The sequence below is a fragment of the Cardiocondyla obscurior genome, linkage group LG20, assembly GCF_019399895.1.
Source record: "Cardiocondyla obscurior isolate alpha-2009 linkage group LG20, Cobs3.1, whole genome shotgun sequence".
Lineage (NCBI taxonomy): Eukaryota > Metazoa > Arthropoda > Insecta > Hymenoptera > Formicidae > Cardiocondyla > Cardiocondyla obscurior.
In genome coordinates, this window is record NC_091883.1 from 3,670,944 (window position 1) to 3,698,303 (window position 27,360).

The following is a 27,360-nucleotide window of genomic DNA, read 5'->3' on the forward strand; positions in this document are numbered from 1 at the left end:
TACCTGTGCGCGCCTAAGGCGCGCGATTAACGCAGTGTTGATAAACAGCGAAAAAGCGGCTCGCGTCGGTCTTCGTTTTTTAGCGTTCCCGGTTACGTCGTGACGGAACACGCGGGAGGTGAAAGAGAAGGCAACGACGGCGTCGACCGTGGAGAAGGCGCGGGAGGGCGCGGCCGAGGAGCGGCGTACCCGGTCGCGCAGCGACGACGACGACGAGCGCGGCAGCGTTGAGGTTATGGACAACTTCGTGAAGATTGAGAAGATCGGGGAGGGAACGTACGGCGTCGTTTACAAGGCCCGAGACAAATTGACTGGAAAGCTGGTGGCTCTGAAGAAGATCCGCCTGGAAACGTACGTGCGATCACCCGTAGATTTATTTCTATTAAATCTCTCTTTCTCTCTCTCTTTCTTCCTTTTCCTCTCTTTTTATCTCTCGGACATTTAGTACGTTACCCTGTGTACCGCGGTCCAGGGTGAATTTTTTACTTCCAGCGAGAGCATCGTCTCGAAAAAGAAGTATATTAAAATCGTGAGATTATTTAGAAAGATTTTGTTTCTGCAGAAATGTTTTTGTGTCACTTTTCAAGTCAGTAACTTGACGGTAAACGAAAGTAAACTATGCAATACCTTTTTCTCATTTCTTTTTCTCTCACGTGTCTCATCGTGATAAGTATATTAATATTATTACTAACTTTTTAATTTAACTAGTTACGCTTCTTAATGGAAAAGATATGTATATTCAAGAGGAGGTTCCTTAAATGATTTTACATGTAGAATTGTAACATGATTATTGAGCTTGAATTAATTTAGCTTGAAGTTTAATCTCCACAGGTATATCATTAATATCTATTTCTTTTCGTGACGCTTTTGATAAGACAGTATTTTTATCAGCCAAATATTAATACGAAAATTGATATCCTAATTAATATTTAATTCGAAAATTTAATCAGGACGTTGTTAATCTATTCACGATTTTGCACAAAATTGGCTCGAGATTAATTCGGCCGTCGTTCACGTGCATTGGAACTTATCAATTTTGCAGAATCGCAATATCAGCTGGGCTTTTTGCTTGTGCACACTGCTAACACACTGCTAACAATATGCATATTGGGGTCAGCTGAATCTGCGGGGGCCACGTTACACTAATTTTCGTAGCACCACATTATTCAGCTTGTCCCATTATGCCATGCTCGCCTGGTTTTTGATTTGGTATTTATTTATTAATTAATTTTTTTATTACCTTAATAAACTGCGAAATTATTTAATAAGATGTGTTCCATCAAGATTATGTTTGAGATGAAAACCTTGTGTGTATATACACATGTATAAATTTATACATATATTTAAGTCTCGTGCATTTATAGTATTTTGATTGAAGATAATACTTTTCCTTGGGTACGCAGAGATCAACGGAATTGCTTTTATTATATTAATTATATATATATTTTTTTTTCCCTATCACTGATGCAATTTTGGTGTTTTAAGTGTCACGCTGTACGTCTCTATAAGATAGTTTATAAACTGGCGGACTTTTCGAGGCGGAAAGTTTCGTCGAAAGAAAAGTGAAATTCCCGTTATCCGTCAGGCGTATTTAAACTTGTTAAATTAAACCGGTGGTGCTTTAAATCAGGGAAAGAGAAGGCGTACCGTCGACCGCCATTCGAGAGATATCGTTATTGAAAGACCTCGCTCATCCAAACATCATACAGTTGTTCGATGTCGTAGACGGCGACAATCATCTGTACCTCGTGTTCGAGTTTCTGCAGCAGGACTTGAAGAAACTGCTGGACTCCGTTAAGGGAGGCCTGGAGCCAGCTCTCGTCAAGGTAAATGCGGATTCCCACCCGCATTTCATTGCGCCTGGAATCCTTCCTCTTAAAAAAAACTAGAACGGTTTATGTTGCAGAGCTATCTGTGCCAATTGCTGAAAGCTATCTCCTTTTGTCACCTTCGATGCATCCTGCACCGAGACTTAAAGCCGCAGAACTTACTAATAGATCGCGAGGGCCATATAAAGCTGGCCGATTTCGGACTGGCACGAATGATCGGCGTTCCCGTACGCACCTACACGCACGAAGTCGTCACGCTTTGGTATCGCGCCCCGGAAGTTCTCCTAGGGACCAAACTGTACACTTGTGCGCTGGACATATGGAGTCTCGGCTGTATATTCGCAGAGATGGTACGTGAGAATGCCCGCGCGGAATTCTGATTTCTGAGCTTGACTTAAAATTGCGGATCTTGCAAAATAATTGCGATCTTTCCAGGCAACCAGAAGAGCTTTGTTCCCCGGCGACTCCGAGATAGACCAATTGTTTAGAATATTTCGCATGCTCGGCACGCCGGATGAAACGATCTGGCCGGGGGTGTCGCAGCTTCCGGACTACACATCCAGATTTCCAAGGTGGGAGGCGACTGACTTAGGCGACGTTCTACCTACTTTCGACGACGATGCCAAAGACTTAATTTCAGTAAGATAAACTTTTTTCGCGAAAGCGGGCGCGCTTTTAAAGTGATCTTTTTTTTTATTTTAATTATTAATGTTACGTTCCGCACACATATGAGCTTTTTTATGTTTTTAGAAAATGCTGACATACGATCCTAATCAGAGGATAACTGCAAAGAAAGGATTAACTCATTCCTATTTCACCGGGGTCAAATTAGTTCCACCTCCACTGCCAAAGAAAAACTGATATAGGTTTTATGGTCGATTGCATCACTGTATTTTTATATATTTTTACATGAAACTTAAATGCGAAATAACTTTGGGTGGAAATAACTTAATGCTGCAAGTGTGTTCAAAAACCTCTATAGGTCTAAATATATATATATATATGTATATTATATATATTTTTACTTCAATAAATTTCATGTATATTAATTTTTGATTTGTCGATATTTAATCTGCCACATTTTTCTTTTTCCTTACTTCCTGTTCTCACTGCTTATTAAATATAAATATATTTAATTATATTTTTTTAGTAGTTATATATTTTTTTTTAATTGTGCGTCGCATTAAGAGGTATAAATCATTATTTCATGATTTATCAAGCTATTAAAACCTACGTCTTTTAAAAATTATGTGATTTATAATGCCTAAGCATCGAAGAATAATATAATTCGTTTCTTTTATAATTACGTAATTTGAAAAAATTAGCAAAAATAAAATTTACAAGTTACATTGTAATTAACGAAACAAAACCAAGTTTTCCTGTGAAAGAGAAAATTAAAATTAAAAGAACATAGGTACGGAAAGTCCGTAGCATCTTGTACAAACCAAAAAAAAATTTCTCCTTGCGTCTTGGTATTCAACAGCTAGTACGCCATTCGAGTAGATTGCGAGGACGGTTCGATCAACTTTGGTAGCGTGATTTTCGAATGAGTTTCGACAACGGCTGGACTTGTCTCTTGCGACACGGGCGACGATGCAAGTTTCGGAAGACGAAGTTCTTTGGGAGACGTTTTCCTAGGCGTACCGGGAGATACTCTGCGTGGTGTGCCGGGAGAGGTTTTCTTTGGTGTCCCGAGAGAAGACTTATCACTAGCGGGTTTGATGCTCAAGCTGCTAGGTGGACGCGGGGTAGTTGGCGATCTACCCGGCGAACGACCCTTCGCCGCGTCCTTGCCGTGAATCACATCTGGCGAGGGTGTTTTAATCGCGCGATCGTTCGCGAGAGCCGAGCCCCCCGTTTCCTGCGCGACTTGCCGTCTAGGCGTCGTGGCTTCCGGGGTCTTGGCCAATCCGCTTCTTACGGCTTGGGGTGTCACGACGGGCGAGGGTGACACGACGCCGCGGACTTTCGTCGGAGTTGAGGGTGGCGGCTGGGGCGTCTCGTTATCTTGAACCGTCTTAGAGCCGTTTGAATTATCCCCCGTGGAAGTCTCAATCTGAGGAAAAATCGCAACGTTTATTTATTTGCAAATACGTCGGATAATATTCGGGTACATCTAGTAATGCCGCTTAACGAACTATAATACTCGATACACCCTTTATTACGTATTATAATAAGTGCAAACTGACCTGGACTGGCAGGCGGTGAATGGTAGCGATGCTTTGTGGACCTCGAGTGAATTGTACGTGAGAGTGAGGTACACGCTGTGCGTATTATCCTTTTAAGACATGGCAACTTTTCTAATTACGTCTGATAGACAGATAAGGGTGTCGATAAAAAAAAAAAAAAAAAGGGCACAGAAGTTATTCGTGTTCGTCGGTACCGTTCGTGTTGAACTGCAGCTGAAATCAGTTTCAGGGTCGCGTCTACGTCGCGATACTAAATCCTCGATATTAAATCTATTACAAATCTCATTAACGAAGTGATTAATTGTTAACCGACGAGTCAACAAAAAGACATCTCAGTACTCGCAAATGATACAAGTCCTAATTAATTACTTTCATCTTTTATTAAGAATTTTTCTTACGATAACGTTAATAAATAATAAAAGGTTTAAACATTAGATAAATTTTAGTGGATCCTAAAAGAATATTAAGGAAGAACCTTGCTTCTGGATATATCATCTATCGCGCGATGACGATTATACATATCTTTTGCTGCGCGTTTTATGCACACAACGAGAATAAGTAATTACGTTTCACATATATGTTTATAAAGATAAACCAAGACATTTTTCTTTTTTATTAAAGATAAAAAGGGACGCGCTTCCGTTTTAGCAAGATAATCGAAGGGGTAGACGTGGGTGTTGAGAGACAAAGAACTTATGTTAAATTTAAAAGAAAAATATTATTGTAATGTCTCTTCAGAGCGATCCTAATGCAGAAACGCGCTTGCAGGCGCGCCGTTACACTATTGCGGTCGTACGAAGTGGTAACTTGTGACAATTACGAGGATCTAAACGTTAATTATCATTCTCTGTCTCCGTGAAGTATCGCGGTATGTTAATTGAATTAAATTATCTCTTAATAATTCATGTGGAAGCAATACAGTGTAAATAATGTGTTACATATCTCCTCTCTCTCCGTTTCTCTTTCTTTTTTTTTCTCTCTCTCTTTCTCTCTCTCTTTTTAGCGATGTGTAAATTGCACGATATACCTAAGGTAGTGTAGTGACGTAAGTGAGAAATTTTTTATTCTTGGCGTGGTCGCACGCATCCTCCATCATCGATCCCTCTGTCTCGTTGGCGAACACTGTCCGTCATTTTCCGTTTTCCGCATCAGCGATATTTATTTTAATATATATATATATATATATATTCGTGGGATGCAATATGTGTGTCGATTACGTATCTACAGTAATGCTTACACGAATATCTCGTACGTCTCGCCGTGCAATCTCTCTGTCGGCCCGGTGTACCTGACGGATGTCTCGCGCGATAGCGATACACCTGCTCGCTACACGGCTCTTCTGGCACTTTTCTATTCGCTCCTCGCGTCGTCCCGTCGCACCGAGCTTAATCCTGGATAACCGCATAAAGCTTTTGAAATGTAACGACCCCCCTTTTCCACCCCTCACGCCTATTACCTCTGCCGAGAGAAGAGCTTCAGGACCCAACCATAGTTTTATATATTTTTTAACGACGAATATGATCGACTCGATTATATTTATAATCGACTCGATTACGTTTGTTGTTAAAGTATCTTAAAATTAATGCCGGGTCCAGCGGAAGATATTAATTCTTCTCTCGGTGCTCGCGACTGCAACGTGCGGATATTATCCGCGATTAAATTGGTGCACCGCTTGACTCCCTTACGATTCGTCCATGTCGATCGAGATTGCGGCTCGTGTTTAGTCTTTCGTCTTCCCGAGGATCGTTAGATCGATTACGTGAACGATAACTACGCGCGATCGTTCGTAATTTAACTATTCGTTATGCAACGTTCCCCGTAATCCCGGTGAAATGCGTACTCACGACGGCGATGGATTGTCGGCGATTTAAAGACTTCCTCGTGCGGAAATTAATGTACGCGCGTTTGTCTAAAGTCTATTCCCCCTAAGAGAACGCTAAGAGGACGATGGCTCTTTCTGTGAACGTGGTACACGCGCAGGTATGCGTGTATGTGTGATTTTTGTACTTTCATTTATTTTCTACGGATACGAAAGCAAGCGGAACCAATAAGGGCGAATGGTTTTACGCGTTTTACGGTCTTCGCGAAATTAATATAGCTGCGATGCACTGACTGGAGAAAATTAGTAACGTTGCTCGCGCAATTGGCAAAATCAACGGTGGAAGAAGTTAAAATTATTTCCTTCTAATCGCTATCGAGTCATTTATCTCTTTAGAATTTATCTCCGCCCGTTAGCTTCCCGAACAAATGCGTATTACGACGTATCGAATCGTATCAAGTGTATATGCGCGAAAGAGTCAAATTGCAGTTATGTATATCGATGGCACAAATGCGTATAAAAAGTTGACAGTTCGCAAATATTAATATGTAGCGAGGGCTGGCGCAATAGCTTAGAAAATCGTAGGGACGAATTATAATGGAAATCTTTTCACAGAGAAAGTTATCGCCTGAAAGAACAAATACCGTACGCGCGCGCGTAAATGTGCGTACGTACCAGCGAACGGACACCGAACCAACGCAGCGATCGCGAATTTTTTAGTCATTTATTTCTTTGAGGATACGTCGACGTTCGCTGCTCGTTCGATGTTCGTACGCTGAGCGTACACGCACGTTGAGAAATTATTTCTCAAACCTACCTCGTCCTGTTTTAAAAATCAAATACTCTCGGCTTTACCGGATGAAAGTGTTCGCGAGTCTTGTATTGTACTTGATAGCAAATTAACGCGATAAGCTGCCTCGTTCGTCGATTTAGCTCGTTCCGTGATGTCGATCACGGATGCTCCTCTGATTTTTCGAGGAGCATCTACGCGCCGCACGCTTCAACGTTGGTTTTTCTCGATCGCGCGAGGACAGCGGCTCGTTCGTCCTCCGAAGGGGGGAGGGGGATAGATGGGTAAAACGTGATTAATCACATGCAAATGAGATAATTAAAGCGGGTCTATCGGCCGACTTTTCGTGACCTAGCATTCCTGGTTCAGGTTCTCGTCCGAGGCTGGCAGGCCGTTCTTGCCGGTGATCGCGCCGGAGGGTACCGGGCTCTGCGGGCACAAGACACGATATCAGGATCAATCCCTGGCAGCATCCTTTGCGAATTGAGTAAATCGAGTGGAAATAAATAAGCGTCCTTTATTTTTTTTTTTTTATTAATGCGCGTTAATCCTTTCGCGGATTACTTCAAACGTAATAATCGCGACGGAGTACCGACATCCGTGATACGGAGACCGTAATTGCGAAAGTAATAGATATAAATAGCGACCAGCGGAAATAGATCAGATCGATAGAGAACGTGATGTAAAAAGTGGAAAAAGAAATGAAGAGAAAATCAATAATCAACGAATAATAATTGTTACAATCCGCCGAATTAAAAAAAAAAAAAAAAGAAACATTTTATTGCATATATTTGTTTTAGATAATTTAGATAATTATTTGTCTAGGTAGACCAACGTTTGTGAGTGCGCCGTGTATATAGCATTACCCGAGTACGCGTGCAACGCGTGTTTAAGCGTGTGAATGCAAATATTAAACTGCTAAAAATCTCGAGAAGTAGCGAGTTACTGAACCGGAGCTTTTCCTCGCGACGTATTCATTCGCGTGGGAGTACGTGAAAAATTCTACGTCGTGCCAAAGCTGCCGAAAAGAAAGTAACGAGGCTTCGTGACGAGGTTCTCTAGACTTTTGCGAGAGGACATACCTGAGACCCGCTGCCGTTCACGCTCTCAACATTGGAACTCGTCTGCCGAAGGTAATCTCTGTCGTTGAAGATCTTTTTGTCGCCGCCGCCCGGCTTGTGCTTCACGTTGTCCAACGAACCGATTTTGCTTTCGGCCTTGATGTCTAATTTTTGCATTGGAATCTGAGGAAATAAACGACAAATTACGTCACTTGAGCGCGAATAATGTCCTTCCCGATAAGCGGTTGGAGAAAAGTAAGAGTGAAAAGCTAAGAATAAGAGATTCTTCGATAGATTTATATAGAATATATTCATTACAACGTTCACTTGTCAATAGAGTCAGATTTAAAACGATGATAGAACTGACGGAGAGTCTGAATAAATTTGGTAACATGCAGAAACACATGCCTATGTCTTTCATCCAACATATATTTTACTTACGTCTATATCCGGCGATATAGATAGAACTTGACTACTTTATTGCAAAGTGATGATAAGCGCATTTTCGTATCTCGTTAATCGTGAAGGTAAACCGGCCGATCTATCATGCCGATTATAAATAGCGATTGCCGGCGCATCGATACGGACAACATACATGTATACGTATAATATATTTATTATCGCGCTCGTTTTCTTTCGCTAATTTCACTTTACTTATTTTACGTCCACGATTTCAACGAAGTACGAGAAATTAATTTCGATCGTTACGTCACGATTGGACGACGAAGGCCGTAATAAATAAAGAGCGGAGTAGGAAAGGTAGAAAGAAAGCGACACGTAACACGCCGAAATTGCACGCTATTTCGTTGTCGGCTGTATGATGTACTCACGTCATTCTTCGCTTCCTGCGGTGTCTTTGGCGAAGTTGCGGACTGAACAGAACATCAAGAAATAACAATGGCTTGTTAATAATGACAATAGACATGCGTGTGCGAATTAACTGCACAGTTTCGGGGTCTGCGGCCTCCAACGTTTATCGATTTGGGTTTTAACGTAATTAACGACGCTGCGTTTGAAGGACCAAGACGAGTTCCTCTTCGCTAAAAGTTTCGGACTATCGTAAAATTAATAATTCAAGGCTGAAGTTATTAGCTTTGCTCTAAGGTACGCTCGAAGTGGTCCTCGCTGTGTCGTCATTCCTTTTCTAAAATATCTGCCTTTTTAATGTACATACGTATATGTTTAATCGTCTATGCCAGCATTCCGCATGCAATAAAATTTGGATCAGCTCATTACTGGGTAATTATCTCGGGGTACTTTGATGACGTAAAGTGAACGAAGCGAGCGTTACATTTAGAACGGATCGTACGCCAATTAAGCTTGTCATCAAATCGTTAACGGTACGTGTGAAACATGACGAGACAATGGTGAGAATTTACGCGGTGATTTTTTTTTTTTTTTAACAGTAACGAGACTTTCTACAACAATTAGCACATAGCTTTGTATACTGCCGTCTTCGTTCAGTTAATTGTAAAACGTCTAGAGATAGGGTACTAGGTAACAGTATAAATGAGTGAATGCATACATGTAAATGCATGCAGTAGACCGTTAATTATGATTTTAATATCAAGTAGAATTAATTGCTCGATGCAAAGGATGATAAGATAGTGCTAACATTAATCGAAGCATTGTTAGAATTAGAAACGATACTTAATATTTAAACTACGGGTCTCGAAATATTCATTCAACGTTTGCTCGTACGCAGAAATGCAGCGGAACGGTAAATAAAAAAGTTTTAATCGACAAGTTAGACAATATAAATTGTTAAAATAATTTACTATAAAAATTGGGCTTAAAATTGCAGACGCGTACTTAGAAAAATCTTACCTTGACGGCGCCGCCACCAGGAATATGCTTCGCGTTGTCTTTCGATCCGACTTTTGGTTTCGCCTTATCCTTGAAGTCCAGCTTCACCGTTTCGATCTTCTTGTCACCGCCGCCCGGCTTGTAAGTCGCGTTCTCCAAGGAGCCTATCTTGGACTTGGCGTTCCACTGGAGCTTTACTTGGGAGATCTGCGAGCGAAATTTAATAATTCAAAACAATTAACACGTGCTCGGTACTCGATACCCGATAAATACCGAAGAAAAAAAAGAAAGAAAATATATTTTCTAAGCACGAAAATATATTTTTTTTTTTTTTCGTCTCTTAATTTTATTTATTTTTTAATTAGAAGATAGTAGGGTAATTAATTTAATACCGAGGCCGAAAGAGATCAACCTTTTTGTCGCCACCGCTGGGCGCGTACTTCTCGTTCTTCGCGGCGATCTTCGGCTGCGCTTTACTGAAGTCGAGCTTTCTGTTCTCGATTTTCACTTTACCGCCGCCCGGCTTGTAACTCGCGTTGTCTAGAGAGCCGATCTTCGATCGTACAGTCTTCAGGTTTGGGGAAGGCGCGGCGCCAACTTGAACTTTATTCATCGGCACTTCTGCAGAATGAAAAAAAAAAAACCAAGATCGTTTGAACGCATCTTACGTCAGCGTGGCGAGACTTATTAAACATTGTCCCTTACTCTAAATCTTTCTACGACATTCGGTCCGATTTCTCAGCGGTGTAAAAGAGATGTAATTACATTTACATAAAACGAGATAACCAATTTTTAAGAGATATAAATGATTTAATATTTTAGTCTTTATCACGTACGCTCATTTTTTTTTTACCCACGCGAAATAAAGATTGCATTAATATGGAACGATGGAACTTACTTTTTTTCTCTTGAGCAGTCGATGTAGGTGTATCGGGAGTTCGCGGTAACGATTTGGCGGACTTCGTGGGTGATCCAGCGTTTGATCTTTTGTCTGAGTCTCCATTTGTACTCGCCGCCTGTTTAATACGATTTTAATTGATTAGAAATAAGTGCTTTTAATGCAACTTTTAATGCAATAAATTAATTAAAGCAAAAAAATGTAGTTTAGATATTTACCCCGCCGATTTGCAGGTCCCTTGCTCTACCGTTTTGGACCGCTGTGAAAAATAAAAGAGCTCTATGTTATTCCAACACCATTTCGTAATTATTAATAATAAATATGTATACATAAAAAATCATGCCGCGTTGAAGCAAAGTCTCAAGAGTCTCGAATATAAAATCAAGGTAAATTAGATTCTTTTTTTTTTTTTTTTTTTTTTTTTTCTAAGCTCGTCAAGTCGTTTTACATAAATTTTACGTATTCTGCGACAGACATAGAACTTCCTTGCTTGTGAAATTAGTTTTATGTCTGTCCGATATCGAGCTTCTAGTGGGTGGAGAGATGAAAATAACTCTGTAAAAAAAAGTGAAGCGGAGGCAAAGAAATTAACATTGTGCTAAGCGAACGAATTAAGTTCTGCCTTTGGTTTTGACTTTAATTTTGCACGCGTGCGTGCAAGGACCTTTTTTTTCCCCGGCTTTCTTCTCAGTCTCCTCGTCGTCCGGTCTCGCTGACGTTTGCACACGCGGGGTTTTATACGCTAAAGAGGTAGGCTTCGACACGCGGGCTGGTGTCTTGCTCGCCGTTTCTATCGTGTCTTCGACAAAGGACGTTTTCTTCTTCTCGTCCTCCGTCCGTTTCTCAATATCGGTGGGCGATTTCGGTACCCGAGAGCCGTCTCTGGACGACAGCGTTCTCTGCTGCCCGTTATCGTAACCCTTTACACCCTCGGGTGTCCTAGGCGAGATCAGCCCCGACTGTTTGTCTCGATTCCCCGGTGTCGTTGGTGATCTCGGGGACTTGGGCGACTTGCCGCCTTTCTCGCTGGCCAAACTCAGCGATGACGCCGGTCTACTCGACTCTTTCACCCGCAGAGTATCCTCGGCGGATTTGTCGCGATGCGGATTTTCGTAAGGCTCGCCGGAGACCTCGTTGCTCGTACGTAACTTGCTGGAAGTTCTTGACGCAGCCTCCGGCTCTCTCTCCGCATTCGGAGACGCCGCCAGCTGCGAGGACGGAGCGCTCGCGCGAGATTTATCCGGCGTCTTCGACTCAGGCGTTTTCGATTTCTGTTCCGCATTTCGGAGCGATTCCAGACCGCTCGGAGTACCCGAGCGCGACTTGTCCGGAGTTCTCGAGTCTCGTTCCGCGTGCTCGGCCAGCTCCAGTCGAGCTGGAGTGCTGGCACGTGATTTTTCCGGATTCCTATCCTGTTCCGCGGTCTGCGACGGATCCAAATGTGACGGAGTGGCGGATCGTGAGTTATGCGACGATTTTACGGGAGTCTTCAAACCCTGGTCAACTTTCTCCAAGACGTCGGTCGACCTGCCACCAAGCTGCTCATCTTTCGTTTGCTCTCTGTCGTTGTTTACTGCGGAGGAGAGTCTGCTCTGAGAATTGATCGTCGCCGTGTTATCGACGTTGCCGGAAACTGGTCTTGAGAGAATGCCTCGCTTGTCGTCTAATTTTTCTGCCTCGAGAGTGGCCGTTTCCGGTCGGCTCGCAGCGTCGTCGGCTCTCTTCGAGGTTGACGGTAATTTCGAGCCGTTCACCAGTCCTTCGGGATCACCATTGTGCCGCGGCGACTTCCCGTTATCCATTACGACGTCGTCGTCATCGTCGTTGTCTCCGTTTTCGCGACCGTCGGGCCTTTTCTTCTGCAGATAACCCTCCGCCTTGTCCGCGCCGGTCTCATTGATGTCCGTCATTTTTTCGATAACGATACGCGGTCGCGTCGGCTGCTTGAGCTCCTCGTTTAATAAAAGTTGTTGCCGCTGCAGGTTCAGCGCAGAGTCATTTCTCAGCAACTGTCGCGGAAAAACGGACTCTTGGCTGGGTCGTCGGGGCTCGTTTTGAGAAGGCGCGATGTCTGGTCGCTGAAATCGCTGCTGCTGCTGCTGCTGCGCTTGATACGCCTGCTGATTAACGACGAAGGGTGGTCGCTGACCTTGTGCCCCTTGCGGCGGGGGGCCTCGTATCCCCGGCGAGTACACGAAACGTTGATTCGGAGGCAGCAGCGGATTCTGCGGAGGCAACTGGCCGGGCTGCGGTGGCCTTGGAGGGAAAGAACCCCCCGGTGGTCTTGGCGGACCGTAAGGTCTGAGCTGCACGAACTGACCCGAGGCTGGTGGTGGACCTAGAGAGGAACGACTGTCCAGTCGCCGTAATGGTGGTCCCGGTCGAGGTGCGCCTACGGGACCATTATTTATCGAATTTCTAGGCGACGGAGGGGGACCTTGCGGTCGCGCCTGAAATCCTTGCGGTGGCAAAGGAGCGTTTGGCTTCACCTGTGGAAGAATAGTACGTATCGCCTATATCTGCGCGGGAATGTGCTCGACAGAGAGGCCGATACGATAAATCAGCCTGGAGAACAAAACTTATTATTTGGAGAACGAAAACCGTACGCTTTATATTTATTAATTTAATTTAATAACACGTTGGATCGATTGGTTTAATAATTAGAAAGAAATAGACTTTTAACTTCCAGTCTTTTTTACAGACTTAAATAAATTAATAGTATTTTTAATTCGACATGTGGCAAGACCTGAAACACGGTCGCGACGCGACGACGATCTCATTCGATTCCTAATTTCGAGCGGCATAGATACACGAAGAAACGAAACCGAAGGTTATTGGCAACGGGGGACAAATTGTGATCGACGATATTGGCCTTGACCCTGGTCCCATCGATCTTGACTATTATGCCGCGAGTCAAAGTGCGAGCGTATAAACGTTGGCTCACTTTTCTGCGTCATCCCGCCGTCGCGGTTAACAACAGAAAATCACCGTACGATTTTCTCGTTATGAATTTTGAATGATACGCTTTAACAACGCTTCGATATGTGCCGGCTTAAATTGTTTGCCGTCACATCATCAAGATTATTCATAATTCATCATCATAATTCAGCTCCGTGCGTCTTCTAACGCGACATTTCATGCCCGCGTGCTCGGCAATAAAATATATAAACACGCTGCGATAAAAATGTAGAAACTAAAGCCCGAGCTACAGTTGAACGGGAGTCGAAATTCGTGAAATAGTGGCCCTGAGCTTATCGATCTTTTGATAATGCGGGTCGGTGACGTCTCGTCGTACCGTTTCCACCGTGCCTGCCACCGTTTTGCTTTTCGCTCATTATGGGATCGAACCACGAACGACTTGACTTCCGCCGCGATTTAGTCGTCCCCAGACGACGTTACGTTTACGATTAAAATTCTTATCAACTCTTCCAAAAATGTTTTAATCAAATTATATTAACGAAACTCAGTTCATTTACTTTTTTTTTTTTTTTTTTTAATTAAATAACGCAAGTAGATGCTGAATTATAATGAAAATATTTTCTCCGTCTCTGTGACGGATTTTTTGTTTAATGAATATGCTTTGATCTACGTTATCTCGGCCTATATTGCTTACCATAGTTTCTCCGTGGCCCGAAGCAGGTTCGGCCACGCTGTTCGCGGTTTCCTGCGAGTCCATATCAATTTCTTTCGCGTACTCTTACGAGGCGTACCTCAACTTCGCCTTGGATAATATGGTTCCCGTAAACCTGTTGCGTAAACATGTGACCAACGAGTCTTGGTAAAGGTTCACGAACGAGACAATTGACATCAATACCGCTACGTAGTGAATGAACGTCGCAGCGTGTCTGCGGAGAACTACCATTGTCTCTACTACTCGAGACGTTGCATTACGGATTGTTACAACGTGTGCTCATGATAAAGCGGCGATGGAGATACCAAAGATATCGCGGAAACAATTAAATGTTATATAAAATAAAAATAAAAAAAAATAATACAAGAAAAAATAAGAAAAGGATTTTAATTAATAAATTAAATTGGATCTTAAAAAATTGAAGTAATTACGTTGCAATAATTTACTTAGACGAGATATGATATGAATACTTGACAGTTGTATGTATGAATGTACGTGCCTACCTCAATATAGTCCTACAATGCGTGCAATGACGACAGTCTTCAATTATTAAGTACCACCTGCTTACTACATGCCACAGATATTACGTGCCGACAACGAGATTGCAGCAATCAGCCGGCAGCAATTACCAACGGTGTTTTACAAGTGCGAATACTCTATCGGTGAATAAATAGACGTGTGCGCGTGATCAACTAAATACCCTTCTAGTTTGATAATACAGTAATATTAAAACGATAACAAGATTTTATTAATTATCTTAAACAAAAGTAAAAAGTATTTAACCCCGGTTCCTATTTATTATTTAGAAAATTATTTTATAAATTCACTGAAATCTATGAGAAATCAAATTAATTTTCTGTCTAAAGATTCAGAATTATTATTAATTACCACGTGATGCTTTTGAAAAATACCGTAAAAATATCGAAGTAAAAGTTTTGCCTAAAAAAATGGTCCCACACTTCGTTCTCACCGAGCCACAGTCGGCGCATTTTTATGCGTTAAATCTATCCTTCGAATGCACGTTACATCGCGCCTAACTGCGTATGATCGTAGTCACGATTCCGACCGGCGTAGACTTTAAGGAGCGGAAGGTAAAAGTGGTCGAGAGTCGAACGTAAACGGAGGAAGGCACGCAAACGGTCATAACTAGCGCGGAACGGCGAAACAGATCGCCCTGTTATAGATCATGCTGGGGGGATCAACATCGATTAACCTTGGCAAGTCGCAAAATTGCTACGTGGGGAGTCCCGTGTTCAGAAACTATAACTGAGGAAACGATTCCTTGAGGGGACCCGACGATTATTTTTTTTGGCGAAATCGAAAGCTCACCGATCCTATTCTTTCTTTTAGATTTCATAACGCTGCAGCTCCCATTGATCAATGTGACATCACTGGATAACGTGAGAAATTCACAATAATACTCGTATCGTAACTTAATTGAAAGAATAATTTTTTTTTTATCGCAAACAGAGCAGGAGAATTAATAAAAATCGAATATGAAGGGAACGCGAAACTGTCAGACTTGAGAAATAGTTTCTAATTTGTTGACCGAGATAAAAGCTTTCGCGATATGTAGATATAAATTTCACGTTTCAACTTGCAGCGTGCGACTTAAAGGTGGATCAAATTACTCGTGGCTGATCACGTCACCGTAGCCGCCGGTAATTAAATAGGCCGAAAACACGAAGTAATACATTAAAATAACATTTCACACGCATAAAGTACTTATAATGGCTCGAGTCATGCTCGACGGGATCATTTTATTAAGTAAAAGGCGAAATAAATCACGCGTGTTGCGTGAGATTTTATTTAACTCTGCCCAAGCCTCTAAACATTTCGATATTATTTTTTAATACTCTGAGTAATTACCCATAAAAATAATTTTATTAATCCTTTTTATTTTTAATTATCTCAGGCTTTATTTCGAAAAGTGTAAAGAAGCCCAAAGAATATTTTGTTTGATATACTTCTATTTTTTCTTATTATATTATTGTTTAAATTATATATTGTTTCAAGCAGGCAGATCCTACCTACGATATATTGTGGGAATCTCATGCGAACTCTATCACGGCGAACACGTGGCCAGGGTAATATATCGGATCGTTAGAAATAACTGCGCCAGCGAAAGCAATTCCTCCTGTCAGACTGTGTCTATTCTTTACGACCGGCAATCGTGATTACTGCATATTCTAAAAATTTACATCACCGAGCACGTCAGAGAATCTCGTCAATGTTATTATTGTTAACGTCTCTATGATACGTTTAACGACTGTAATTTTGTACTAGATTTTTATTAAGACATAATTTGTAAGTTGGAAAATAAAGAATTGTAAAAATGCACCGCCCGACCTCGTTTTCCCCGAGTGAAAGTAAAACTCGATTTAGTTCTTGGGGGAAGACACGCGGCCGCTTCTTTTACAAGTTCGCGGATTTACTCAGGAAACTTGACCAAGAGCGGGGCTTGGGCGAAATTTCTAAGCTACTTCCGCTTTCGTTTCCGACCGGGAGGACTAGGAACTCGCTGGTCTGTGCAGCTTTGCAGTGGGCAAGTGCCCATTCCTGGTTATTGATCCGACTCGGTGAGCGTGTTCGACTCCGTCATTCACGTGTGTACACACGGATGCGTCATATTATATGACCAAGTTGACGCGTTTAAACAAAGGCGGCGGACGCCCCGCGATGAGAAGACGACGTCGCTCGATTGACCAAATCGGCCTCGATTTCAAAGCGGCGCGGAACTTCGACCGGCTTTTAATTAAGTGAACGATCGTGGATGCGATACGAGGATAACACGAGGTAGCGCAACCTTCCTATTAGCACCGAAGTTGAGGAAAATGGGATTTCATCAAAGGTGGAAGGTTGAGTCTCGCGCACTGTTGCTAATTGCGCAATTAGTTGTTAAATTAATCGATGTTTTTCGGCCCTCTCGATATATAATCCAAACCACAATCTTGGTCGGCAATTAATTAAGCCGTGATAAATTTGAAGTAAATTTTCATCGTACATTGCAAATATAATTAAAGTATAATTAAAAGAAAAAAAAAATCGCGATAATATCTTTTTTATGTATTTAATTGTTTCCAATGACGCTGGCGCGATTAATTAATTTTTCTATTACTTTTAAGAAAATTACAATCTTGGTATTTATTAATAAAATTAATTACAAGCAACATTAACTTCATTGCTGCGTGTAAATACGAATGAGATTAATTCGGCTAATGTTAAACACGAAGAGGCTCTGTTATTATCAGCGGTATATTGTTCTCTTCCATTTTTTTTTCCCTCCCCCTTCGCGAAGGAGGACATTTCGCGCGTGAGACATGCATGCACTAATTTTGATTTTTTGTCGATTACACAGGATCGATGCCGCGCTCACGCAATGTTTGTAATTCTGTGAGACCTACATTCAGGTCATCGAATGGCAAGTAATAGAATGCAATTTTCTACCGAGACTTCCTCGTGTGGCAACAAAAAAAAAAGAAAAAAGAAGAAGCAGGTACATGGGGCAAAGAAAAAAACAGGCTTGTAAGACTTCGTCGCTCCCTTTTCAATTCACTTTCGACGCCATCACCGGACGCGATCGGAGCTCATCGGACTAATTGCTGCTAACAATAAAAAAAATTATTCTTTGTTATCGCGGCCGCTATCGTAACGTATGACGTTTATCGCTGTTCTATAAATACCATTCGCGGTATGACCGATATAAACGGAAAGAAAAAGAAAATCTAAAATTCGAGCTGGGCTCAAATAAAAATTCAATACGCTCGTGTTCCTTCGTGGCGAGTTATTTTCCGCTTAATCATATTTCTCGGGAGCAAGCACGGTTAATTAGAACTTTCCGCGTCTATTTGTAAAACGTTCCATAACGCAATCGGCGATTTGATTAAAATAATGACATACGTTTGCACGTCAACGACGTGGGAATCAAAATTCGCTCGCGCCTCGCAGGAAGTTCTGAAAACAATTTCGACGCGCGGATTTTTTTTTATGCTTTGCAGCGACGACTCCGCCAAATAAAAGGACGAATTGAGGGTAACGACAGATAACAGCGGTGGTACTGTATTAGAATATAGTTTATGGTGACGTGAGCTTATCGCGCGGCAAAATCTTCGAATCACCCGCGGCAGATCGCGGCTGCAACTGTCACGTGCGTTGGTTTATCGATAACGTTGCAACGTTTCCTGGTTAACCCATTTATCCGGCTTACGAGCGTTTCGCCAACGGGCCTCACGAAGACGAGTGCATTAAAGTTTCAAGCTGATGAATTCCGGCAAGAATCACCGCGACGATATGTCACGTTTGAGAGATCGCGTCCTGGATATTGTTTGTAATCGATAAGCCGGCAAAAAAAAAAAAAAGAAAAAATTATGGCGCCGTTATAAAGCGAATGCAGTAAAACTCAGTTTGATGGAGATCTCTCGTGAATAATCGTTCCCGGGGAAACTCCGAGACATCGCGAGACTTCCGCTTCCGACTGGTCGGTCGTAAAGGAGCGCGGCGTAATTTATTCCCCGAGCAAAAACGGGAAACAGAGATGGCCGATGATCTCGGGACGGTGATAGTGACGGTATGCGTGCCATCGAAATCGCGAAGTGCCGGATTAAAAAGGGGGTTCGAGTGCCAACGGAGAGACTGGTACTGGTCGATAATCAATGATGCGATCGACTTTCGAAATAAATTCCGCTCGTAGACACACCTGGTACAACCCTTCAGCAGTACCTGCGTAATGCTTTAAGGCGCTGTTATCAGACACGTTTTTGGCAAATAAAAAAAGCGCGAGAGAGCCACCTTAGCTTTCTATATATTTTTTTTTTTTTTTTTTTTTTTTACGTAAAGTGCCTTTAAGATTTTAAGTTTTCGCAGATAATATTCATCTATCTTTCGATACATAATTAGGCAGGTATTTAAAAGAATAAAAAAAAAATTTATGGAAGCTATACGTCTCGCGGAATTTAATACGCCGCGAGTGTGGTTTTTATTTTACTGCTTAACGATCGTAGAAGGGAAGGTTTCGAGGGAAAAAAGTGTCCTTCTGATCGACACTTAATGAGTAAATGTTCTACGTGCGTGACATGTCTACGATGCCTACTGCTACGATGTGTGATTCAACTATTAATTTGTATCCTCCTAGAGAGCGGCTAATTAGGAACAATTTACTCAGCATCGAGGCCTACGAATTACACAAGCGTCTCCCCCTCAAGATCGACCGCATTGATAATTACCACGATTGAACAGTGAGCGTCGCGACGGCCTGCGTTATTTCAATCTCCCGCACACGACAAGCTTACGTCATTTTTAATGCACGACTACTCGGAGCTTGAAACACCCACGAACTCAATTAATTTTCGGGCACAGGCAAGAGATCATCCGTGTCATTTAGCCTCGTTAACGAGCCGGAAGACTACGCGCGGCTATTACTCAATGTGTCATCCGGCTTTCGAATTCTCGAATAAGACTCTGAAATTACCGAGTGCAATCGTTCGGTCAAAGACACCGTTTCTCGAGAGAGTACGCGATTTCCGGAACAAAGACCCGGTCGAACGATCGAAAGTATTCCCTCGGAAAAATGGAAGATAAAGCGAAATTTATTCGTCGCGCGAACAGAACCGATCTTGCCTCCCGGGGATGGTAACGATTTTTTTTTTTTTCCCAGACGAGTTAACAATTACCGAATTACGGACGGAAGAGGCGACGTTTCGAAGGACTTTACGACGACGTCGCGACCTGGCCCCGTTGGGAGAGTCTCGGCTTACCTGGCGACCCGGTCGGTTTCACTTTCGTCGAGGCTGCCCGGTCTACGTCAGCCCGTGACTCACTCACGCGACACCCTTGCGAAAGCCACCTCGGCAAAGAGTGGAGTCTCGCTTGGTCGGCACGTTTAAGCCGCTACCGTCGGTTTGTCCTGCCGTTTCTTTGCTCCTGCGCCCCAACGCCTGCCCGGACTCAACCTTACCCTGCGCACTACGACCCGACGATGCTATCTACTATGTACGAAAGACAGATATGGCGTTTTCCGCGGCGACAACCGCTAGCGTACGTAATCTTAAAGACGGTAAAGCCAGGGGATGAGAGAACGGAGAGAAATCAGTCATCGGCAATCCGGCCGGCGCGGTACATACATGCGGCACACGTGAAGCTCGACGCACACGACTCTAAAGTCACGCTGCCGTCGGCTCAGCAAACGCGATATCTGCTTTCCAGCGTACTAGGCGGATCCGCGAGAGACAATCTATCGATGAATTATGTACGTTCCCCCGCGCGCTCGTCCCTTTCGTCGCGTAATTGGTTTTTCTTTTTTCATCCGCGGCTCTCAAGGATGACGCGGTCTTACACGTGCCTCCGTAACCGGAGACTTTTAAGCAAAGAGAAAAAAATTATTTAGCGTGCCAAATGTTTCCACGATTAGGACGCGCTCCGACAATCAGGACGTTGCTCCGACGATCGCGAAAAGGGAGCGAAAGCTTGCCGTGGAAGCCACCTAATTATACGATTATCTCACGCTTTTACTTGATAAGGCGCTCGTCCGCGAATTCTGCTCGCGTCATCGGATGAAAAACGCTCGTCATCTTTCCGCTTCTCCGGGGAGCTCGGTAAACGCACTTCGATCCCTCGGCTCAATTACCACCGCCCTTTTTTACGCCCAAGTCGGGCCCGCTGTTCTATTTATCTCTCGCATGTAACATTTGCTGGCGTGAATAGTCTGGGACGCACCCTTGCACGCGGTCACTTCAATTCTGATGTTATTACCTTAATGCTTCGGGCACGACCGTTTTAGTACGTTCGCCAAAGTTGGGAGGAGCTCACACAGAAGAGAAAGAACTCGAGAGCTAGCGTGCTTTTCCTCTGCCACTTAATGATCTCGGCATTTACGATGCCGCTAATAAAATTTTCGTGGATTTATCGTTTAATTTAAAGATTAACGCAGCCGGACAATCGCGTGGGAGAAAATTGTGCAAAAAAAAAAAAAAAAGGAACTCGCGACGTATTTCTTCTCGCCGTTATTTTCGCATTCGTTGGATAATAAATTTTTTTTAACAATGGCTTTTATATTCACACCCCCGGCATATTAATATTCGAAAGACTCGCGCGTAACTTTGTTCGATAATTGAATTAAATTTTTTTTCCTTCCCAGAAAATATTTTACCCTACGTGGTGGCTTTTACGACTTGATAAAAATATCGCAATGCTTTCGTGTTCCAGCTAGAAAATTTTACCGAGTATGTTATTGAATAGTTTTACGGCCGCGCGTTTACCAGAGCATAAGTCTCGAACGTGCATATGACTAAACGCGATTATGTCATGGCAGACGAATCTCTTTGATCATTAACTCGGAACTTTTTGACGTCCGCGTGACGTTGTTGGCGCAACTTTCCTGAGTCGATCTTTCATCGCGAATCGCTACATTACCTCGTCTCGGAGCTATCGTAAGACAGATCGGTATTCGCGTGTTGCGGGGGCCGAACTTTTCTCCCGATCTGAAAACAGTTCCGCTATTCATCTGGCGTTGCAGCCCTCGCTGCAGATGCCCCGGCCACGATGCTATCGACGTGTGCAGTCGCGTCTTGGAGTCGCGGCATCTCGTCGGCGCGAAAACTGCCGTTCGAGATCGATCAGCGCTTCCTCTCCGCAGAGGAAGAAAGAGCGACGTGTTCATTCATTACCTTGGGGGGAAAGACTAGGGTCGAGACTCTGCTTCGGCGCGATGACGTAAGCCCCGAAGGAAGGAACCGAGATAACCCGGTTTGCACTTACCTGGAAGGAAAAAGAAATTTTCAGGTTAATATCGAGAATCGGTAGATCGTCGGCGATAGCGCGACATAAAAGACGGCGCGGCCTGCGGAATAATCGGCTGCACGAGATCGCCACGTCGCCGTAAAATCGCCGAAACGGCGCGAGTGCGGAATTCGACGGCACTTAAGCACCGTGCGAAATTGGTACGATGTTAATGCAGCGGTTTAAAAATCGATTCCCGGGCGCACGACAGGAGCGAAAATGTTAGTACGAAGAAATCGTTTACGGCATGATGTATATTGCCGCTGTAACGCGTATTGTTGTGACCCAGTGACACAGGAGTGTCACGTTTATAATTTTCTTCATATGCATCGCACGTGAATGATCGATGACATATAACGACCTTTTCGAGCGACGCTATCTGCCGCCAGGCGCTAACAAATGATTGTCTTAATTATTTTTAATTTTGCATTAACATACCAGCTCGATACTCCAACACTGAGGGGATATTCTTTTTATGTAAACAAAAAAAAAAAAAAAAGCGGACGTATAATTTCACGTAGCATAAGTACATATTATTGAAATGTGTATTTTAAACATGCACGTTGAAACGTTTCACGGAGACAACTTGTAATAAATCGGTGCCAAGCCGGTGATACACGATCAAGAAATAAGAAGGATTTTGCAATACAGGCGATCCTTTTGGTTGCATGACAGTCGGCGTCGTCACCGATGAACGATCGTTTGAAATTTCTACTGTTGGCCTGCATTATCCTGTCACGCGGAATCGATCGCTCGCAATTAATAGCAAGTACGAAATCGACCAATTGTGCGACGCAAATACGAGAAGCTGCATTTTATCGAGCCGTGGGCTACGGTTATTTAAACAGCTACGAATTCTGTTGCGTTACAGCCTAAAACTCTACCGCGTTCTATTCACATTTTTTTATCGGTACGTTATTTTAAATTATAATATTGCTAATATATTAAATTTAATCGATCGAATTATAGTTTAACATTTTATTAATTTATATTTAAATAAATTTTAATTCCTCGAACATGTAAGACTACAATTATTTTTGTATTTCCTATACTGTGCCTTTTCCTGCCACTTGAGTAATATAAAAAGCTTTAATTATTAATATTTATATAGTTCATGAAGTTAATTGAAAATTTTACTCTCTTTTCGAAATTATTGATTTTTAGTGAACGGCCGAACCCACGTACGGTATAATTGAATGAATAATACAGTCGGTAGAACGAGACCAGATCAATAAAGGAATTTCTTCAGTAGGAAAGCTTGCGGCAAGCTCGAATGATTAAAGCTCGTACCAGTCGAGCAATACTCACAAGTGACATAATACCGACAGAGTTCGAAGCTTTCGCTTATCATGAGCTTCCGTTCTCCACACCTGATAATTACACAGTTTCCTGTGCTTCAGGTAACCGAAGTGCTCGCTAAATAACTTTCCCACGCAAAGTAGAACGCGAATAAGTTCGCTGTAAAACAGCCAGTCTAATACTTTCACAATTATTAATTAAGTTTGATAGACAAACAATTATTTACTCTATTATTAAAAAGAAAAAAAAAAAGACTTGGGTTTCTACAAAACGTTTGTTATAGCGGGTGTCAAAAATACATTGATTTGTTTAGAGATAGACAAAAATTAAGGTAAACAATAATTCTTTCTTTCGTATATAAAAGCTCTCAGTAGCCTTGTGTTCACTCAAAGAGCATTAATCCACCCCGGCGGAAACCCTGCAAGGTTCCCTCTTGAAACGTGCCCAGTGGACAGTCTTTTATATCGATGAGAATCGATAGTCTAGCCTGTCTCTTATCCCAGTGAGCGCTATACGATCGTAAAGCTCGTCATTGATATTTATTATATGGTAAGCCGCGGCAGACTGCAAAATTGATATTTGCATGCTCCAGGCTTCCTTCAACGGACCAACAAATACAAGCATCGCGCAATCTTAACGAGTTCTCGTAGATTTAAGCAAGTACTTAATCCCTCTCTTTCTGTCTCTCTTTCTTGCGAAATAGAAAATTACTCCTTTGGTTAAAAAATAGATAAATAAATCGAACAGATTCACGATGTCGCAACATTATGAAATATCGCGTTCACAAATATCTAGAGCGACGATTGGTTGCGACCGGGATTTTTAAAAATACTTTTAACCTGCGGGACATGTTCGTGATCGTCGAGAAACTTGATTATGGGCGTTCCGATTGTAGGAATAAAAAAAAAGTATGTGATATATAACAGTCTTACGGTCGTGCTAAGTATATATTAGGAGAAAGATAGCTTGCGAATTAAAATAATAGTCATAGGCATCTAGCTGTGGTCAGATGTGAAATAGACGGATCGTACGGCCAGTAAACAAGATTCTGCGCCTATATTGTACGTTTGGAATTAGTCGATGGGTAACGAAAAGGTGACACGCTGCTATTCTTGGCGCGTGAATCGGTAGACCGGTAGATACCTGTTTAAAGTCGTTGGATTTGATAGGGACGCAGTCATGCAATCAGACACGCGGAGACGTACGCCACTCACGCACTTTCTGCCTCTCTTTCTACCCGACGTATTTAGATTATTCGGCGCAAATCTAACGCTGCTGCACAAAAATTATCTTACTTAAATACAATAAAATGGCATTTTTATATTCGAAATTAATCACGGCAAGGATAATCGCGATTGTTAATTGGGCCTAAAGTTTTTTTTTTCTTTTCTTTTTTTTTTTTAACAGCAGCTCGCGACCGCCAACGATTACGGCAATGAGGCACGAACAATTAGACGGTAGGGACGATTTGGTCCATTAATCGCTCGTCGTAAAATTATCGGTAAGACGATATGCAATCGTACACAGGCAATCGGTCACGCTTCAACATCCCGGAGTGTACAATAATGACGATTGCCGCGGGTGTGCCACACCGATCCTTTCAAGCAAATTAAAGACGATCACCGTCGCTTCGCTGTCTCGTCTCGTTGAGCGCATTACGAGCGACATCGAATCGCGGAGCGATCGTACAGACAATTAGTAATTCCGCGTGTCACGTGATATCTAATCTAACGCAGCTCCTCGCTCTGCTTCCGAAGGTCTTCCCGCCGAGGGCGTCTCGATTTTCCCTTGAGCATCTCGGGTGAAGGCACCGCGAAAAATAGAAAAGCAAATATCGCAAGGTGCTCTTCATACTTTATCTTATCTATTTTTTTTTTTTCTTTTTTTTGTAATTTCCCAGCGATAATGCTGAGACGTTTCCGCGGCCACGTATGTGCCGTAAATGATTTTCAGAAGGTTCAGCTCGAAGAGCTTTGTCGAAATAATTTGTAAATCGTTTACGCTGCGATTTCGCTATAATTCAATCACCGATTCAAGCTTTGTGATAGCTCTATTTTTACGACACTATGTAAAGGGACGCGGGTCCGACAAATCTTTAAACGTTCGACACAAACCGACTCCGCTGTGGCACGGATGCTGCGCGACGCAGCGCCGTTTTATTATCGATTCCCATGTCTACGTCCACCGGCACAAGCCCCTCGTCGGATACCCTCGCCCTTTACCGGAGCCTTTGTATGACTACGCGCTCCCTTTCCCGCTTCACCCTCACCGAGACACGGGCTCTGGAAGGGCATATTGACGCCAACATGCTGCACTTTCGATGCAAGAACAGTTTGCCTTCTTTAAGTTTACACGCCAAGTCCGTACGAAAGTTTCGCGCCGAAGATAAGATTATTCTTTAACAGCGTTTCTAAAAAGATTGCTATCCAGACGGAAAACTCATGACGTTATGCCTACTACAAATATAAGACACGTACGAACGTATATATGTACAACGAATAAATGTGTAAAGAAATTAATTAACTAGCGATCGAATTAAAATTCAATTATCTCGATTCATTGTATGCGCAAGTTACGTCGTTTAGATCGTCGAGTATCCTTTAATATTCAGAAAAATCTGATCGATAACACACGAGCGTGCATGTTTTATGTGAATAAATATTTCCCTCGGCGGAACGTAAACATATAATCTCCCGGCAAAACAACCTGCCCCGATTGACTGTAACGTTCTTGCAGTCGTCCGCATTATGAATTAATAAAAAACGAAACCATTACGCGAAGTCGTGATACCCAAATAATCATAATGTATCCCCTGTGTTCTCAGCCACTTACGGCTCGCATTCAGAGTTATGACATCATCGATTATCACGATTGAAGTTGATCGAAATGACGCCACGAATTTCCTACGACGTCGTTAGAATATAATATTTCTAAGTGAACGCATGTAAAATAGAATTATCGCGGACGGATAAAATAAAACATTTCTGATTCTAATAAATTCTGTTATCGAGACGAATCGACACCCTTGTGCCATTCATTGGCAAGATCAGTATGCGTTACGACAGATACTTAACGCGTTAAATGCTCGTTTATCTGCGCGAGCGATTCCGACGATTATGTCGCGCGATATAATTTTAAAGCTGACGTAATCGTCGCCGCGAACGTACGAACTATTATCGCGGCACGTTTCACACATTTACGCAGGTAGACGCGACTGGGGAGTCCTTGGCGTAACGTAACAGTAAATCGTCTCACGCAACCGGCAATTATTTAGCATAGTTTTTTTAAATCCTATCCACCGTCTTCTATAAATAGTCCTTTTAAAATTGCATCGCATCGCGAGTTCAGGGAAAGAGCGAGCAAATCAAATATAAATAGATAAATAAACTCGTGATTTCGTAGCATATACGCGTGTCGCGTTAGTTTGCAATTTAAATGAAGAGAAAACCTCTTGTACGGACCGCTTTTCTCGAGCGCTTTTTCATACGCGACGTGCGTAAATAGCCTGGCATTTTAATTTTCGCGTTAAAGACCGTGCCAAAGCCAAGATACACTAACTAGGGTATCGCGATAGTTCTCGAGCGTACCCGGACGTGCCGCTTAGCCGATGAAACTCCGCTGGAAAAAGTAGGCTTTTCCTCTCCACGCGGGGACAGAATCGCCGATGCTGAATAGGCGCCCGTCGCTCGAGAGCGCTTCTCTCTGGCGACAAGAGAGCCCCGGTCGGTGAACTTCAAGTGCGGACAACTGCCAACGGAGACGATCCTCGCTAATGGGACCAACCACATGCCCGGCGTTTCGCAATTTGCGGCAGGTCGTTGCGACGCGTCGCGACGGCGAGGTTTGGTCGATACCGCGCATCACGCGCGGCATAATTTATTCCCTCCCCGAGTTTGCTCTCAACGCTTCTATCCGCGCCTCCGCCTCGGACAATTATCCGCGACGTGGTCAAAAGACGAGCGCGTCGAAGTGACGCACTTTTAGCGGAGCGCATTATTCCAGCGAGGCTAACGTGAAACCGTATCCGGTCGAATAACGATGAGACTCGGTCTCTATAATCTCGGCGTTTCTTTTTGCAACAGGTATTTGCACGCCTGACATTTAACCGGACACAGGTAGAATAGTCGCAATTTTTTTTTTTTTTTTTACGCACGTAGCGCCGATGTAAACAAGCGCCGCGGAGTCGCGAATATAGTGCGACGCGTGTTTCAATAACGACCGTGCGTTAGGGCCCGAAGCGGGACGTGGGTAACAAGCAGAACCTT

General features: G+C 42.9%; 2 protein-coding genes across 2 annotated transcripts; one reads left to right on the forward strand and one right to left on the reverse strand.

The window, feature by feature from the left end:
- The first annotated feature begins 44 nt into the window (after nucleotides 1-44).
- On the forward strand, nucleotides 45-2,878 carry LOC139110311 (cyclin-dependent kinase 2). Its single transcript, XM_070669991.1, has 5 exons — nucleotides 45-351; nucleotides 1,631-1,826; nucleotides 1,907-2,179; nucleotides 2,265-2,468; nucleotides 2,580-2,878. The coding sequence occupies exons 1-5, from the start codon at nucleotides 236-238 to the stop codon at nucleotides 2,688-2,690; spliced, it is 900 nt and encodes a 299-aa protein (XP_070526092.1). The 5' UTR covers nucleotides 45-235; the 3' UTR covers nucleotides 2,691-2,878.
- Nucleotides 2,693-21,892, reverse strand: Tau (microtubule-associated protein tau). Its single transcript, XM_070669996.1, has 9 exons — nucleotides 14,006-21,892; nucleotides 11,057-12,881; nucleotides 10,611-10,651; nucleotides 10,393-10,510; nucleotides 9,907-10,115; nucleotides 9,516-9,701; nucleotides 8,519-8,560; nucleotides 7,710-7,871; nucleotides 2,693-3,885 (listed from the first exon to the last, which is right to left on the reverse strand). Exons 1-9 carry the CDS (start codon nucleotides 14,066-14,068, stop codon nucleotides 3,313-3,315), a joined length of 3,219 nt encoding a protein of 1,072 aa, XP_070526097.1. The 5' UTR covers nucleotides 14,069-21,892; the 3' UTR covers nucleotides 2,693-3,312.
- Between the last annotated feature and the right edge of the window lie 5,468 nt (nucleotides 21,893-27,360).

Excerpts from the sequence above, each read along its gene's own strand:
- LOC139110311 (XM_070669991.1), top strand. The coding sequence starts at position 236 with ATGGACAACTTCGTGAAGATTGAGAAGATCGGGGAGGGAACGTACGGC. Across the intron at positions 2,180-2,264 it reads GCTGTATATTCGCAGAGATG|GCAACCAGAAGAGCTTTGTT; the intron begins GTACGTGAGAAT and ends CGATCTTTCCAG. Across the intron at positions 2,469-2,579 it reads ATGCCAAAGACTTAATTTCA|AAAATGCTGACATACGATCC; the intron begins GTAAGATAAACT and ends TTATGTTTTTAG.
- Tau (XM_070669996.1), bottom strand. The coding sequence starts at position 14,068 with ATGGACTCGCAGGAAACCGCGAACAGCGTGGCCGAACCTGCTTCGGGC. Across the intron at positions 10,511-10,610 it reads GGGACCTGCAAATCGGCGGG|GCGGCGAGTACAAATGGAGA; the intron begins GTAAATATCTAA and ends CGTATTAAACAG. Across the intron at positions 3,886-7,709 it reads TGAACGGCAGCGGGTCTCAG|ATTGAGACTTCCACGGGGGA; the intron begins GTATGTCCTCTC and ends ATTTTTCCTCAG.